Raw genomic sequence first — 17,926 nt, forward strand, 5'->3', positions numbered from 1 at the left:
TTACGGATGTTCCAGTTCCCGTGCTTGTTTTCTTGTTTCTGCCGTTGGCGCAACCTGTGATGGAGAGAGAGTGGGGCGTAGGGGGGAAAACATACACAAAAACAGCCGATCTTAGGGTGCTGCTGGTATGGGAAACGTTTACAGCTTCTTATGTAGTTATGGTCTATAGTTCTTTTGCTTTGTTTATAGCCCTAGTGCCGTGTATACTGTGGTGGTGGTTGTGGTTTTGAGAGTATGACTCTTTGGGGTAGGGCGGGCAGGAGGGTTAGACTGCCCTGTTTAGAAGTCAAAGTCTGTAGCTCGCAGTAAAGACTGCTCTCCTTGAAGAGGCTTGTTGTTTTTAGCTCAAAGTGCTAAGCTTACAGCTCTTGAACTGGGTATGCTTCTTAATATATTATAGCTCAGAATGTAGTGCTATCCTGTTACCAGGGGATGAGGTATGGTGTAAATATGTTAATTTTGTCTAGTGTAATGATTATGATAGTATGTGCTAAAAATATGTGGAGATAAGTGCTGTAGTAAATACAGTGGGGCTAAGGAGGATAGGTGTTAGGGATGTGGATTATGGGCTATTAATGAGGTGTGTGTGTGGAGGTTTGGTAATTGACTAAGAACTATAGACCATAACTACATAAGAAGCTGTAAACGTTTCCCATACTAGCAGCACCCTAAGATCGGCTGTTTTTGTGTATGTTTTTCCCCCCTACTCCCCACTCTCTCTCCATCACAGGTTGCGCCACGGCAGAAACAAGAAAACATTGTAACAAATAACCAGGAAATGTAAGTTTGTATTCATTGTTGTAAGGAGTCAAGATGTAATCGCTGTTTATATCTTCCAATAACACTCACTAGAATATATGTCAGATAGAAATTGGTTTATGGATCTCCTATTTTCAAACAGCAGTATGAGCGAATATTTTCAGATCTGCAGTGTCTCAGATCTGATGATAAAAATAAAAAATCTATGTTTGCTGAATAATTCCACCAGCTTTGATTGGAGATTTCTATGTGACATTTGTAACTCATTCATTTTTGTTTAGAAAATAGTATCCATAATTGTATCAGTTTGTATCTCAGTATTGTATGCTGGTAAGCATAAGGCTGTATGTTCATATTGATTCATTTATATAAAGTATATATTATTTTGCCTCCTGTTTGCTCCGTTTAAGTTTGCTGGAAGAGAGCTATATATCTTTACCCATTTATTAATACCCAGTATGTTGCTGCCTGCCTTCTAATTGCTCCGTTCTCTCTCGGGGCTTAATGGAACTATGTGGAATCACATCATTGTCTGAACACATACATCCGACAACACCAGGTGGCAGCCTGTCTGAATCTGCATGATAACTTGCAGCTTGATAACCATGGACAAGCTGGAAATGTATCTGCACCACGCAGATGTTTGGATACAAAGGATACAGTATAACTTAAGGATGTATTATTTAACTTAAAAAGATTTAAAAACAATCGTACTACAAGACATTTATTATTAGGGCTATTAGGGAAAAATAGGTAGATGTTGTAGCTGGGAAGCTGTGAGAATTATCTTAATGAGGTCTTTCGCTCACTAGCAGTACTAGACAAGCTGAAACTTTAAAATATTAACAGAGACATTGATTTTGCACTGACAGCATGGCTTTCATTTGGCAGGCTGTATGCCAATTTCACAGACTGTTGCGCTAATGATTGTAATGATCTTTGTAATATTAATTCCCAACATCAGGCTGTCAATGTCAGGGCCGTAACGAGGGTGGTGCAGGCGGTGCCGTTGCCCAGGGCGCAAAGCCAAGTGGGCGCAGCAGCCGCCCGCTACCTGCCTTCATACTTTCAGCCCTTAAGTTCCGCTTAAGGGCTGAAGAAGAGAGAGAGGGAGAGTTTAACTAACCAGAGTTTGATGCTTCACTCTTTAACTTCCGCAGTGGAACGCAGGAAGTTCGGCATTTGGAACGCAGATGCGTTCCAAAAACCGAACTTCCTGTCAGTGGAACGCATATGTGTTCGTTCCACGGCAGAAGTTAAGGACAAGCATCAAACTCTGGTAAGTTAATCTCTCTCTCTCCTCCCCCTTCTTAGATGGGGGCGCCGGTGCCCTGTCTCGCCCAGGGCACCAAAATGTATAGTTACGCCACTAGTCAATATTAATCTTTGTGCCTTCTATTATCTTTATCAGCAATTTTCATTCATACTATAGTGGCTGCTTCTTTGGTATCAGCGACCACCAGCTTCTCATTGACAGCATACTTATTGGCAGGCTGTCATTTAAATTCAAACGGATTACCATATTGGATAACTAATTACACATATAGGAATGAATTGCAATGTTAGGAATTCAGTTACATTTCACATTATGGCATAATGGCAAAAACAAAGCATATTTTGCATGCTTAGCAGGCTGATTGTAACTAAATAAATAGCAGAAGTATGGGTGTCAAGCAACCTCAAACATTTGATGCTGAGGGTGTTAGCTGGATACCAGGAGAGGACACTATAAGGAGATGCTGCTACTTTTCAGCCGATGTTTATGACAGATGAAGAGCAGAGATCTGTAGGTAATCGTGTATAGTGTGTACACATGAATCGACATGCTGATCAGGACTTGTTTTTTGTCATTAGTAAAATTGGTAAAAATACTGTATCATTAGAATTTTGTTGTAGTGTGTACCTAGCCTTATTGTTAGAAATCCTGTGTGATTCGTCAGCTAATTAACTTAGAGGAACTGTGCTATTGGTTTAATCGTATATCTTGTAATTGTGCATTTCCAATCTGGGGACAAGTATTAAGGATAAACACTTTTGTCACTCCTGAATTCCAAAGACGTGAACATTTATATCTGGTTCAAGCTTGTATTGCATGTTTTATATTACTCTGCTTGAAGCAAGGTAGAGTGTGACAATAGTGTATTATCTCAGAAGGTTGTTTATGTGATTAGAGTTTGTATATGCTCTCAGCCAACTTATAAATAAATGGGACAGAGTTCCCTCTTAGTGAGATAGCATATAGAATGGAGAAAACATACAAATTGTGTTTAAGTACTCATATACATTTTGTGACTATATTTGACTATTGCTCTGTAAATCCTTCTCTGAAGTTTAAATTGTTTTCATTGTTATATATCTAACTCTAAATTAATCATTTCTATGGTGAAGTAAATTTTTGATAGCAAAATTGAAAAAGCTTTAATGGTTCATGCCTCTGCAAATAAGCCTGACGATGAAGCTTTTAAAGACCAGTTTGGAGTATTGAGATTTCATTTGTGTGTCTGAGGTCGTAAGTAGGTGGGCAGAGGGTTCCTTAGTCTCCCATTGGTGTTAAAAATTCACTCAACATTATCCAATGATACTTCTGAATCCTGACTAAGATAGAGGCACTGCGTAGAAGATATTTAGGTGAGGATTGATAATCGGTAAAAGTAAAGTACACACCCTGCTTCCCACACATGATCCCTGTATAGAATTAACCATGTTTATGTGTTTTACTGTTCATGTGAAAGAAGAAAAAGCTCATTTACAATTATATTTTCATTATTTTCACTGGGTACTGTACCTCTGCGGTGCCTGGGATCATTAGACGAGTTGACTTTGCAATTGAGTCTCTCAAAAAGTGGCCTTTTGTATAGACTTTGCCATTTGGATCTGTTAGTTTGATATTTGGAATGGAACCGCTCCATGTCACTAAAAAGAAAGTGTCTTTGCCCACAGTTTTGTCGATGGTCACTTTGCCAGCCAGACATTGATTTGGTTTAATTATAGTTGCAGTACTTTCAATCTGTCCAAGGAAGAAAAAAGTTTAGCAATAGGAATAAAATACCTGCCCAGCCCTGCAGCAGCAACATAATATAAAATACCTGAATGGATTGTTGTATGTCATCACCGTTACTCAATTTGATCCCGCTGAAGGAGTCAATCAAACCATTTGCGTCTACTTTATCCGACGCAAAAAGTGTTAAACCACCTGCGGGCACGTCATTCCATTAAAAATCATAGTTAAAAAAAATGAAAAAAATATTCTAAGCAGTCCACAAAGCACATATGTTCATTCACAAGGACAGCATAATGAATAAAAGTGTAATTAACAACGCATTAAATGGGAGATTGTAGCTAGTGATTGGTTCTCCCACTCACATGTCCAATCTGCCTCCATTATAAATGCTGAACTAAATTGATTTGTTGGTTGTATATTATAGAAGCAGCAGAGTCCCCAGAAAAATGGCTGCATATAGCAGCCCATGAGGCTCCAGCTGAGGGGACGGGAGCATTAGTAAAATCTTTTGTGTAGGTAGTTGTGGTGCTTTAATCAAAATTTTATGGCAGTAAATATAAAGAATCAGAAGAGTGCCCTTTCATTTACTGCCTCTAGAACATTTGTATATAATTATATGTTCATATATTCCTAACTACTTCAAAACCCAAATCCCTAAAATACTGTACATTTACATCTATTAATTGATGAAAGTATTGATAACACACATCATTTTGTCTCATCAGTGTTAGTGCATCTCATTGGTATTTGAAGCACACTGTTATCATTTCCCATATTCATATTTCCCTTGTAATTTTATTTATTAACAGCATACTTGCCAACCTTTCGTTAATGCTCTACAGGGGATTGCGGTGGGAGGTGGGAGTGAGAGGGGCGGGGCTCGGGGAATTGCATCATTTTGGCCCTGCCCAGTGACACAATGACGCAAATGGAGAATCATGATATGGAGCTCCAAATTCTGCCCACTTCACTTGGAAGTGAGCAGATTTGGGAGAATGCCCTACTCTTCCGGGAGAGATGGCAAGTATGAATAACAGTTATTAATATAATGCAGCAATTAACAGATAATATTTAGCCATTCACATCAGTCCCTGCCCCATTTGACCTTACAATCTATATTCCCTATCACACAGAAACGCAAGGAGTAAGGTTAATTTCATGAGTAGTAAATTAAGCTGCCGGTATATCATGGAGTGTGGGAGAAAACTGGAACATCCAGAGGAAACTCATACACACATTGGAAGAACATGCAAACTCCACACAGTTAGGGCCCTGGTTGGAATGAAACCCATGTGCTGTGATGCAGCAAATCTAACCACTGTTCCACTGTTCTGCAATTTAATATTTATTATGGGCTAATGGTGCATCAAATATAAAAAATACAATATAAAGTAATGCATTCACATTGCTTCTGTCAGCTGTTGTAACTGATAAAGATGTAGCTAATCTAACATTTTAAAACATAACCCACCTGTCATGGTAGATAACTGTTCTAGTCCTTTATCTGCACTGGGTCCTAGAGCGAGAGTGTGAATAATCACACCACTCGCCGCTACTTCACCAAAACAACTGCTAATACCACTGTCCTCTCCATCAGTTAACAATACAATTTCGGTGCCTTGTGAGCTTCCATCAAGACCTCTGTTTACCTGCACAAACATCAAAATACCAACATATATTATCAAATATTCTTTACAAGAATTTAGTCATTTTAGCTTTTAGGCTTTCTTATACAAATATATATATATATATATATATCTTGGGGGTTATTATTGTTGTAATTTATTTATATGGCGCCACAAAGGGTCTGCAGCACTGTCCAATGGGGGACAGCAAAACAACATCAAGTAACACAAAGAACAAACAACATACATAGCACATACATGATGCAAAACATGACAGTAGGACAGTAGGGAAAATCGACTGCCAGTAAAATTTATTTCACAGTACAGTTGGCGGGAGTACCAAGGAGGGAAGTGGACAGAGAGGGAGCATTCCAGTGTGGAGCAGGACAGTGATCAAACGGAAGGACAGAGGAGGTAGGGCTGGAGACAGGTGAAGACTAGAAGACCAGATGGAAAGTGCTAGGCATGGACACGTAGGAGGACAGATTAGTGGGTGAGTCAGTGTGGGAGGGGGCAGATAGGGATGCGTTAGGAGGAGGGCTTGGAGGTTTTGGTGAAGAGATGAATTTTGAGGGTATGGTTGAATCCTTGAAGATTAGAGGACAGTCTTATTGTGTGAGGGAGTGAGTTCCAAAAGGTGGAGCTGTATGGTAAAAGTCTTTTAGGCAGGATTAAGAGAAGGTAATTAGTGGAGACGTGAGGAGGCGATTGTTGGAAGAAAGGGAGTAAGGGAGAGTGGGGGAGATGAGGTTGGATATGTAGGGAGAGGAGTGAGAGTGGCATTCTCTAGGACATAGGGAGCCAGTGCACCAACTGGTTGAGAGGGGAGGCTGGCACAGAGGGACAAGAGAGGAAAATAAGACAGCACATTTTCTCCCCTCTTTCACCTCTGAAACAACTTATCTCTTCTCACCCGTGTAGCAGCACATTCTCCCCTGTAAACACATTCCCCACCCCATTCCCCAGAACAATTCTTACCTGTCCTGCTTAGTCTCTCTCTCTCGTGTAAGCTACAAAGTTGTAGATTCCTGAGTCCACAAAAAACAGTTCTGTGGGCCACATTGTTGTGCACTACCAGTCTATGGCAATGTAATGAGTTTTTAACTGTAGCCATACCTGGATGGAAATAACATTTCCTGTATCCCAATATCACTTATCTGTGTTGAATGTTACATGGACTTAGTTATCCACAAGGAGAAATTACACATGTTTACTTATTATTAACTGAGCTGCACCCAGTGGCTGGGTATGATGAGCTGCTTGCTTGATGTGGAAGAAGTTTACTTCAATTTGAACTAAGTATGAATTTATCCATAACAGTTTTTCAAAGGACCATGAGCACTGCTACCACATTGGTGGAAATGTCTTGAAGTTCGTCCACCCGAAAAAAAATGCAAGAATGACACATACAACACGCAAAATATTTAAAGATGCAATCAACAGACTGGTGCAACTATTTTCAAATCCTGTCGCCAAGACGGTAGACGGGTAGAACATGGCAGCACTGAGATTACAACATATTTAACCAAATATAGAACATATCTGAGTAATGTTTGCACTATGTTTGTGTCCCAGAGAAAGCACACAGCTATAGACATAACATAGGGCAGACGCAGAAAGCCTTAAAACAAAAGTACAGTAACATTTCTATAAATGTCACGCCGGGAATAACAACAGCATTAACATTTTATCTGTATACTGGACCTTTTAAACAAGTGTTAGGAGAAAGATTTTACATTTACAATCAGATGCAGGCATTGGCACTAAGAGATGTCATGAAATTTTTTCCCCCTAAAAAAATCTATTGACAAAGGAAATACCTGAAATCCTTTGCGAACTCCAGCACATATGTTTGTGCCTCCAGCAACTACCGTTGGAAGAAACTTTTTGAGCTTCTCACGCTGAACGGTGTCAACAATCTTAACTAAATTGGTCATAATTGTTGCATCACTGGAGAAAGTCACAATTCCAACATAGGACCCAGATTCAACAACTTGCATGATATAAACTTCTGAGGCTTGGTACATGCGGGAGATGCGATCAAACTGCAGGGCACAGGGAAAAGATTGTAATGTTATTTTAAAAAAAATAAAATTCTAAATTTACATTGTATTTTAGCCTGGCAATATACTGTATACTTGCCTTGTAGAAAGAGAATATCATTAAAAAAAGTGAAGTAATGTTTTATAAAAAAATAAAGTTCTTGGATTTGTGTTAAGAACTCACCTTTCTTAGTCTGGTTACACAATGGAGTTAAAAAAATATCAGTTACGCCACAAGTCAAATGCAGGTGCGGTAACGAGCGCTTGCTCTTGTGGTTAGGGCAGGGGCGGATCTAGAAAAGTACTGTAACCGGGGCGATTTAGGGGGGGGCGATTTAGGCCCCGCCCCATCTAACAGTTTAGGCTGCCGACGGCTGCACAGTATGTGCAGGTCCGTCCAGCCGTGACAGGCAGGGACAGTGTGCTGCCCGGCTGCTCTAATCAGAGCAATCAGAGCAGCCGGGCAGAACACTGTCCCTGCCTGTCACGGCTGGACGGATCTGCACATACTGTGCAGCCGTCGGCAGCAAGTGTCTGCTAGGGGGGGCGATCGCCCCCCCCCCCCCCCCCTGGATCCGCCACTGGGTTAGGGTAGTCATGAATGGAGTGTCCTCCATTAACCCTTCACTTTGACTGAAAGAACAAGCGCTGATTAAAAAGATGCTACTAAAAGCATGTTTTTTTGTTTTTTTTTATCACCTGTGGGTATGGTGCAATAAGAGATTGCTGTGATACTTTTTTTTTTTAACTTAAGTAAAGATATGCTGATGTGCTCATTCATAAGGTCAAGTTTTGTCCACATTTGTATTTTTATTTTCTGAAACCAGATTGTCTTTATTAGTGGCCTCGTGCTGTGAGATATCCTTATATTTTCACAGTATTTGTGCTCAGTATCTGATTGATGTAAATTTAAAGGAGAAAAACAGAAATGAGGGATGAAAACTATTGTTCAAAGACAGTGTATGAATAAATGTAGTATATTATCTTAGTCACTGGCTGGTATGTATGCGGAATGTCCTAATATAACCACAGTAGTGAAAGATATTGTTATTGTTATCTCCGACCAGTGAAGGTAGAGGTAGGTAAATATAATGATATCTTCCACAACTGTTTATACAATTATCACACCACTCACATATTATATATAATTGTCCTTTGTGAGCTGTTGAGGGCAGAAATAATTTTGACCTTTGGGATTGCATTCATGTTTTGTATTTCATGTCATATGGAAATTATTGTTTGTTTCAGAGAAACAAATATGTAATATATCATATTTATTATACTAAAATAAAAAATATATATTCCCTTCTTCAGACTGTTTATGACAACTGCAAAATCTAACATTTATGAATATACAATTGTGTTATAATTTAAAAACTTCCAAAAGTAGTGTGTACTTTAACCTCTAGCAACCAATCATATATCAGTTTTGATAAATTGAGTGCTAAATAGACTAAAGAAAGATAAAAGTGTTCATTTACTAATGTTTAATTTAGTTGCAACATTTGAAGTGAATGAGAGCAACCTTTTATCTGAATCTAAAAAGAAAAAGTGGAGGTGTTGCCATAGCAACCAGAGTCAAGTTACCATTCTTTTGAATGTACTGGATAAATGATAGCTAGAATCTGATTGGTTGCTATGGGCACCACATCCACTTTCCTTTTGAGATGGTTTGATACATTTACAACCAAGTGCCTTTTGATTGGTTGCTGTAATCCAATGTAAATTTTGACCCTACATGCAGTGTAAGTAAAAGAGCACCTATACCTGGTTGTTATGGTTTACAGTACATGGTACCACTTGCACCATATTATAATATAAACCTGTATATGCGATTTTTAAATGTGAAAATAGCTATGCCCTTTGTTCATCACGTATGACTGTAAATATGCACACGTGTTCAGTAAAAGAAAAGTTATAAATGGATAAAGAACTTACCCCACCCATGCTTCCTGAGACATCAAGAACCAAGGTGACCACTCTGTCTTTATACTGCAGTAGGACGAAATTAGGTGGAGGAATATTGGTGTTAGTTAGAGGAGCACTCTGTGATATGTCGGCAGATTTCATAATGACTTCCCATGTGCTCTGTTGATTGCATAATCTGTTTTGTTGGTTTGGAGCTTCTTTGTTATGGGTGTTCCCTTTGCAGAATGCATTTACCTTAAAAAAAATGATCATATTAGTTCTTTATTTTAAATTAATGCAGTATATCAATGTGAGAGGATTATGAAGCCAGGTCTTATAATCTTCTATCGCATGCTTCCTCCAACCTTTCCCAAATAAACAATATCAACGGGAGTGTGCACGTGTGAAACAGAATACTGTCTAGTCTCTGATATTCACTCACCCATTCCCATGCCTGCCACTCCTGAGTATCATACCCAGCTTAAACTTTTGTGCCATCCTGGGCCACTTTTGCCAACTCATATATCGCCAGCTAACCATATAAAACCAAAAAATGTATTCTACAAGTTATTGAAAAAAAATCATTTTTACACTGTCAAATGTACTTAAGAAAAATGTAGCTTAGAAGGTCTAATTCTCACTAAAAATATTTTTGAAAGGTAAAGGGTAAGGAAAGAAGGATGATGGATTGTGAAGTGGAACAGAAATAAATTGATAAAGTCATGTGACTCAGTCGGATGCTGTCAGGTATTATTATAAATTAATTCTTTTCTTGAATAACAGGAGTTGTTTTCAGGATTTGCGACAAAGCAAAGCACTTTAGTTTTGATACTTACAGGTGCCAGTGCCTGTACATACATAATAGATTCATGCACACCTGGGTCCAAATTTGGATAAAATTTACAGTTCTCCTCATAGAGGCCGGTGTCAACGTCTACAGCACAATCTTTTTTTATCAAGCTTGATCCAGACCCAACTTCAATCTTATTTAAACCACCCATGCTCAGAGGACACCTAAAACCAAAAGAGAACCAAATGTTATGTAATATAATTTGTATATTCTACTTTACAATATGTTCCATGATACAGCAGAAACACTTTTGTAGGATGATGAGATCTGTCTTTTAATTGATCGAGCTAATATGTGTTTACAGTTGTTTCTATTAAATAGTTATACAGTGTAATAATTTGTGAAAACCAGGGATATATAGAGGCTATGTCCACCTTGTTGGGGGGTGGGGTGCATTCATTTTTTTTTTAAATATGTATGGATCTTTGCCATTCACTACAATGGGATTTCTGTAGTGCACATGCTGTAAACTTCATTGAAATAAATGGGAAAAGCTCTGTACTGCACGTGACGCATATATCAACTGCATGCGAGTTGCATAGCAAACACTTATCGGATGCATGCACAAACACACTGCATTTTTCACATGCGGCTTATACTTGACCTAAGAGATTTTTTGGAGCGTGCCTAGGAATGCACCGTCTTGTAGAAGGTGCCAAAATGTATCCCATTAAAAGCGCTGAGAAAAAAGAAGAAGCTGGAAAACCCCTGTAATGAAACCTCTCCATCACTTATCTCATTTAAATAATCTTATCCTGAAAATAAAATCCAATTTTGTATGTTGGCACAAGTATGCGCACTCGTGTGCCTGATATTAAAGCTATTAAAATAAGCCCTATTGTTTGCTGAGTATTATAATTTTACTTTTATACAGTGCTCCTTTCCACACTCTTAGGCCCACTTCTAGATTGTAGAGGCGTCTCCAGAACGTGGAGAGTACATATACCCCTGGATGTGCTCTGACCAGACCATCCTAACATCAACTGTACTTCGTAAACGTGCCTCAGTTATTGCAGATTTCCTGACATCACCCAGCAGGTGGTGCTGCAGGACCTATTTGAGCCTCACAATACTTCAAACCTGGAAGAAACCTATTCTTTGATTGTTTTTCTGTACAGTATATTATGTTGTTTAAAAAAGAAAGCGGATATCTAAACGTATAGTAATAGTGAATATAAAAATGCAGACTTATATGGCCATGTAAATACAGAGGCTGCAAGCCAAAATTCTCTCAAATAAGCATAGTTACAGATAAATGGGCACCAATATCATGCTAAATACAAAAAATATGGTGTTTATGCATGGAGTAAAGAGATTTTATTGCCCTCTGAAATCCTAAAATAAAGAAACATTTTGTAAATATATCTATAATATTATATTGTGTACGCAATATAAAATATATTATAAACTGCATAACCTGGATGCCTTTTCTTTCCCATCACAATAGCCTTTAATTGTCATATCTTAACTTATCTAAATAAAGACTCAGGGCTAGATTTACTAAGCTGCGGGTTTGAAAAAGTGGGGATGTTGCCTATAGCAACCAATCAGATTCTAGCTGTCATTTTGTAGAATGTACTAAATAAATGAAATCTAGAATCTGGTTGGTTGCTATAGGCAACATCCCCACTTTTTCAAACCCGCAGCTTAGTAAATCTAGCCCTAAGAGACTGTATAAAGTGGCTAAATAGGTCACAGTTTATTAATAATTGTAAACTTGGTGGCGTAGTAAGTGCACTGCAGGACAGCTAGCCAATTCATTACCCGAACCAAGCAAGGATGGCGAACTGGTCCTAATCCACTTAACACGGGGAACTAGTCCCTTACTGTTTGGTCAGCGCTAAATCTGGCATCAGAGTGATTACACCCCCACTAGACTCACAATGACATGCCCTCATAAAGCAGGTCAATGGATCCCCCACACTAAGGGGCCAAGAGTCACCATTGCCTCAAAGGGAGCAGTGACCTGCGACCAATCAGCGATAGCGCTGTATGTATCAGCCACTGATCGCAGTGTCCTTCCTACCAACTGTGCCTGCTCTGTGGCGAAGGGAAAAGATATGGTTAATACACATAATGTGGAAGTGCCCATGGTACCACCACTTTTGAGGACAGGAGGGGCGGAGTCTTTCTGATGCCATAAAGTAGCACGGGGGACTCTGGGCCGGATGGCCATACCCATTTGTTGGTTGGTATTGACTGGCAGCTGTTCCTGCATCTGCTTTCCTTGCCACCCCTTTTGTTTAATAATTAAACTGTGACCTCAGTTTGCCAAAATTTAAACGTGTCCTTGTCGTTATTTCAGGTCATAACTAAGTTGAACTAAATCTAAAGGAAAAAGGTTTAAGAAGGTGCAGGGTTGGTATATCGGCCCTTGGCATTTGTAACTGTCAAGTCAATATCTAAGAAATCACTTTTCTCCATTTTAGTAATGGTATGTTAGAACATAGACCATAAAATGTAATTACATGTACAGTATCAGTTTCCTGGAAATAATATTTTCTGAAAAATACTATTGGGAAATATTGATTGTACAGGGTTGCACTGAACAACATATTCAAAATACAGTGCATCAGAATGTAGTCATATTATTTCCTGGCCACTCATCTTACAGAGAACATTGAATGTAAGTTTCACACATCTCGGATTTACCTGGTTGCCTCTACTTTGCCTAGATTACTGAAGTAGAATGGAATATCGTTGTTGTATTCATCAAAAACTCCCCATCTCAAGTGAGCCCATTCATGGACAAACACTCTTCCTGTGAATATAAAATAACACTACATTCATATACAGTTATTTCATGTCCCATCTATGAATGCTTCCATAAATGTAATTCTAAATTCTAAATGTATTTGGAATTTTGCCATTCAGAGCAGTTATGGCTCATGGTAATATTAGGTTAAACAAAACAGCACACAATCTGTATACAATTCTTAGCGTAGCTGTCACCATGTAGGCAGCATGTTACATTTTATGCATATAACAGGTATATAGTTTGACCTACATCCAGTCTTGCATGTTTTCCTGTTTGCATGAAGCTAGACAGCTTTTGGGCAAGTATAAATATATTTATACGTATTAATGAAAGTATGAAAATTCTGTGTAATGGCAGGAGAACATTCTGTGACTGCATCAGACTGTAGGATGCATATCAAGGTATTGCGAAATGAGAACTACTATAATTGTGTCCCCTTTATCAGTCTGTATGGCATTGCTTTGTTTTATAATACAATACAGGAAAGAAGTTACCGCCGGCGATAGCATTGTGTTTGCATGGGGGAAGCTTATTTATTGAATAAAGCATTTTTAATACTTAAATGTTTTAAAATATTTTTATATTTTAAAATACCTTTTGCCTATTCTAAAACATTATTTTTTTACTGAGAGGAACTAAAAGTCCAAATGTACGCATGCTAAAAAAAACCTGCTTATCGCTGTTTTCAGGGAACTCCTGATAAATAGACCCTTCAGTCACAGATAGAAATGAGTGTGCTGATATACAGAATAGCCACTGCCTAAGCTATACAGATAGTGCCTAGTGTGAGTGTGAGTAAGAGTTTCTTTGGTCTGTTAAGTGATTGAAAATCAAAGAGGATTAACTGAATGGTATAGAACAGCAACTGTTAATCGTGAACTATCACTGGATAGCCGACAATATGATTACAAGGGTCGGCTGATAGAAGTAATGCAATGTAGTCTTCTATCCAGACTAGTGCTATGGAAGGGGCTGCATATACAATATTCTAGTAGTCCCTTTGAGATCACTTGCTCAATAACTACTTATACTAGTCAGTGCTAACTGTAATTAGTAGTTTGTAAAACAGAAAATTACATAATCCAAGGAGAGCTCCTATCTAGATATATTCATTTAAGTACTATCTCTCTATATATTTGAATGACCAGAAAAATATATATTTACTATTAGGGCCATTATTTGGATTATATTATATTTGTGACATGGTTTATGATAAAAAAAAAAATAGTAACCTAATAATTTGTAACAGAAGCTTTAGGATTGTGTGAATCGCAACCTTTTCAATACACACTTATCTGTTCTTCACCCATTCCTTTTTCAATTTTTAACAATAAAATAAAAATAGAAATAAAAATAGGATTACTCTGAAATATAGCAAACAACTCTTCTTTTAATTTATGAAATAAATTTGAAAAGCGGTTAGCAATTTTTGTGAAACACAGAGCGCCCCTATAGAAAGACCTCTTTATTCTATTTTTTGTTCCTACATGCTATATGCACTTGGGTGCACCCCCGCAACACTCACTGTGTATAAGATAATTTTCCAAAACATATATTGAGAAAGCAAATGGAACGGGATGTTTTCACATCTGGTACTATTTACTATAAATTCTGTGCGGATGTTCACTATTCCCCTTTTTCTTACATGACTAGAAATATGCCAACAAATTTTGTCATCCAGCACAATACAAAGTTAATGATAGGCTGTTATCTACAGGAAAAAGCAACACAATCGGCAGGTTTGGCAAAACATATTTTCCATATTCTTTTTTTGGACAACCCTTGATGGTTTTATTTTTAAGATGTTATATTATGATGTAATGCACATTTATTTAATAACATTGTGTAATGTGCACAAATGTGCTTTTTCCATAGTAGCCAATCAGAATTTCACTAAATTTTTTAGCACACTTTACAAAATGGAAGCTTATATCTGATTGGTTGCTGTGGGTTGCATCCATTTGTGCACATTGGATTGTGCTAATAAATAAGCCCTATAGTTTTACTTTTATTCCCAAAGGGACCTTATTACATAAACTTTAATTTAAGATAATATCCTGTAATCAAAGTGTGCACTGCATGGGGCCTCCATGACCAGACATGTCCTTGTGTGACCTGACTAAACCTGGCTCAGGTTACCAAGGATACAGACAACAATACGCTAAAGTAAATTAGAACACATTAATCTCTAGAGAGCAGATAACTGCTATATCCTTCCCATTAAAATTATATTTAGATATAAACACTAGTATGCTGTACACAATTTTTTTAATAACATCCTATTCAATTGAATAGTTTTGGATTTAAATTGTTAAATAATGGATAACCCAGAGGTTACAGATTAAATGCAATAAAATATAGATAGTATTTGATTATCCAATTAGATTAGGTGATTATTATCCAAGATTGAATCTGATTATATTATAAAAGTACAAAGTGTAATGATCCTGCAACACTCATGCACTGCCAATGTCTTTCTGCTCATCACAAATGGAGTGTGGGTGAAAAGGTAAATTGATTTTATTTACATTCAGATTAAAAATAATCAAATTAAAAACAAATGGAGAATGTGAATTGTGTGTCTTGATTGTATATTGATGTGATTGTACCCAATCTAGGTGTTTGTGTGCCCAGCTTTACTTAATCATGTGTAACTAAGGCTAAGGCCAGGTACACACTGGAGTTTTTTCAGCCAATTATCGGGCAAATCACTCGATAAAGGACAGCTCGGCCACACACCTCGTTAGTGTGTATACTGATGCGATGAACAACAATTGTTCAAAAGTGCCTATTGTCATTTAATTTGGTTGGTCGTACTGTTTATTAATCTCGTTCCAATCACCTTCCGATCATATAGTGTGTATGCACTCACGATCATGATCTCCATAGAGTTTACAGAGCCATGGTCTTTTCAGCCAATGCCAGCAATGAAAATGTCCCAGTGACTTAACTGTAGAGAGTGCTGTAGAAGGAATAGTTTGTTTGTTTGTTCTGGGACTGAATATATTGTTTCAGAGTCACAGAAGTTAACAAAATTCCTACGGACATGTGGATAGCTATAACAAGGCGGTTTTAATCAGTGTGGCAGAAATGAATGAATGAATGAATGAGTGACTTTTGTGCTATCATTCTCTAATACCCCATTTATACTGCACCAAAAACCCGGGTTTTTGCAGGGGCACGCTGAAAAACCCGGGTCTTGGTGTAGTATGAATAGTCCAACCCCAAAATCCCGGGTCTAAAATCCCGGGACTTAGACCCGGGATTTTGCGAGGGGTAATTCCCGGGTCTCACCATTCATACTGTAAAAAAAAAAAAAGTCAATGTAAAAAAAAAAAGATTTTAATTAATAAAAAATACATAACAAATGTTTACTTTACTTATTTTCAGCCAGCGGTGTCTCCGGTGCGTTGCCGGCTGTCAGGGGGACCTCTGGGTACTAAAATGACGTAATTTCTAATGGACTAGAAATGACATCATTTTAGTACCCAGAGGTCCCCCTGACAGCCGGCAACGCAACGGAGACACCGCTGGCTGAAAATAAGTAAAGTAACTATTTGTTATGTATTTTTTATTAATTAAAATCATTTTTTACACTTTTTTTTTGTAAAACCCGGGTCGGGCAGGTGCAGTATGAACCCGCCCGACCCGGGAATCTTCTTATCTATACTGCCCTCTGCCCCGGCAATATCCCTGGTTAACAACCCGGGATATTGCCGGGGCGGCAGTATGAAAGTGGTATAAATGACTAGAGGACTAGATGAAGAGCACAGAACTGAAAGTAAATCGTGTCAGTGTGTACATATGAATTGCCCGAGCAATTGGACCTTTAGTCGTTAGTAAAATCGTAGTAGATAACATGCCCGTTGGAAAATACTTCAGTGTGTACTTAGCCTAACTATATACAGGCCAGGTAAATGCCTGTTATTCTGTTTTTTAATGTACATTTTATTTATTGTTCTTTTCTTTTATGGGTGTGCTGACAGAAGAATAGATATACAGATGAGTAGGGTAAACAGATAAGTGGGTCTCCGCTCTGCCTGCTAAAGACAGATGGTGGGAGAAAAAGTAAGGGGAAAGTGTCTGTAAATAATTGTGTTGCCCAGGCAGATTTGGTTATTTGTATTGCCCCTAGATAAAAGAATTGAAGTCTGTGCTTTGAATTTAATTGTAGTTCAGATCTGATTGTATCTAAGGGCAATGAAAATATACAGATCTGCCTGGACAATTTATGTATCTGAAGGTGGAGCTCCCATTTATGTTCTGGACATTCAGATTGATCACCAGGTGTCAACAGTTTGTCCAACTTTTCAATGCTTTGAGAAAGTCTGCCTAGTACAGACGAAACGCGTCAGGGCAGTAGTCTGATAGCAGTGTGTTCTATTACCCACTTATTGAAGATTTGAAAGAACGTTACAGCTACCGTCTATTGGCATTGTGGACCACTCACCACATAGGAACCTTCCTAACGCCTTTTGTTTTCAGACGAGTATCTCTAGGGTGCGCACCCGTGAATCATGTGACCGCCGGCTACTGGGAGTTCCGACAGCGATTCATCCAGCAGGGAAGTCTGTGAGTTTTCTATTCGGCGCTCAAGCGCTGGGTCATATATGTTATTCTAATTTACATCATTGGTTGCATTATATGGACATCTTCACATTGGGAAATGTCCCTTAAGGCCATTATATGACGATTTTTGGTCTATAACCTGGAGCATCATTATTCTACTTCATGTTAATCTGGTGACTATTCAATCCATGCTATAGGAGTTTATGGACACGCTGCTTTCTACGATATCATTGCATATTTAATGCCGTTTATCAGTATATATGTGATATTATTAATTATACACAACATTGGAATATATTTCTAGTAGCCATATTTATCATCTTGGCTTTATGTGATCACACTTGATGTTATATACATTTACCAGGGGTACTCTCTTTTTTACATGTATTGTTCATATTATCGTGAAATAAATGT

At 38.1% G+C, this 17,926-nt stretch overlaps 1 protein-coding gene across 1 annotated transcript in view; it reads right to left on the reverse strand.

Annotated features, from left to right (window-relative positions):
* Nucleotides 1-17,926, reverse strand: part of LOC142099212 (calcium-activated chloride channel regulator 1-like) — a 46,666-nt gene that overhangs the window by 15,282 nt on the left and 13,458 nt on the right. Inside the window, exons 5-11 of the mRNA XM_075182433.1 lie at nt 12,838-12,946; nt 10,172-10,349; nt 9,366-9,590; nt 7,206-7,430; nt 5,232-5,409; nt 3,846-3,952; nt 3,545-3,766 (exon numbers count right to left, since the gene is read on the reverse strand). Coding sequence (XP_075038534.1) covers nt 3,545-3,766; nt 3,846-3,952; nt 5,232-5,409; nt 7,206-7,430; nt 9,366-9,590; nt 10,172-10,349; nt 12,838-12,946 — 1,244 coding nt within the window. The remainder of the gene's footprint in view (nt 1-3,544; nt 3,767-3,845; nt 3,953-5,231; nt 5,410-7,205; nt 7,431-9,365; nt 9,591-10,171; nt 10,350-12,837; nt 12,947-17,926) is intronic.

Source organism: Mixophyes fleayi, chromosome 8 (genome assembly GCF_038048845.1).
Source record: "Mixophyes fleayi isolate aMixFle1 chromosome 8, aMixFle1.hap1, whole genome shotgun sequence".
Taxonomy (NCBI): Eukaryota; Metazoa; Chordata; class Amphibia; order Anura; family Limnodynastidae; genus Mixophyes; species Mixophyes fleayi.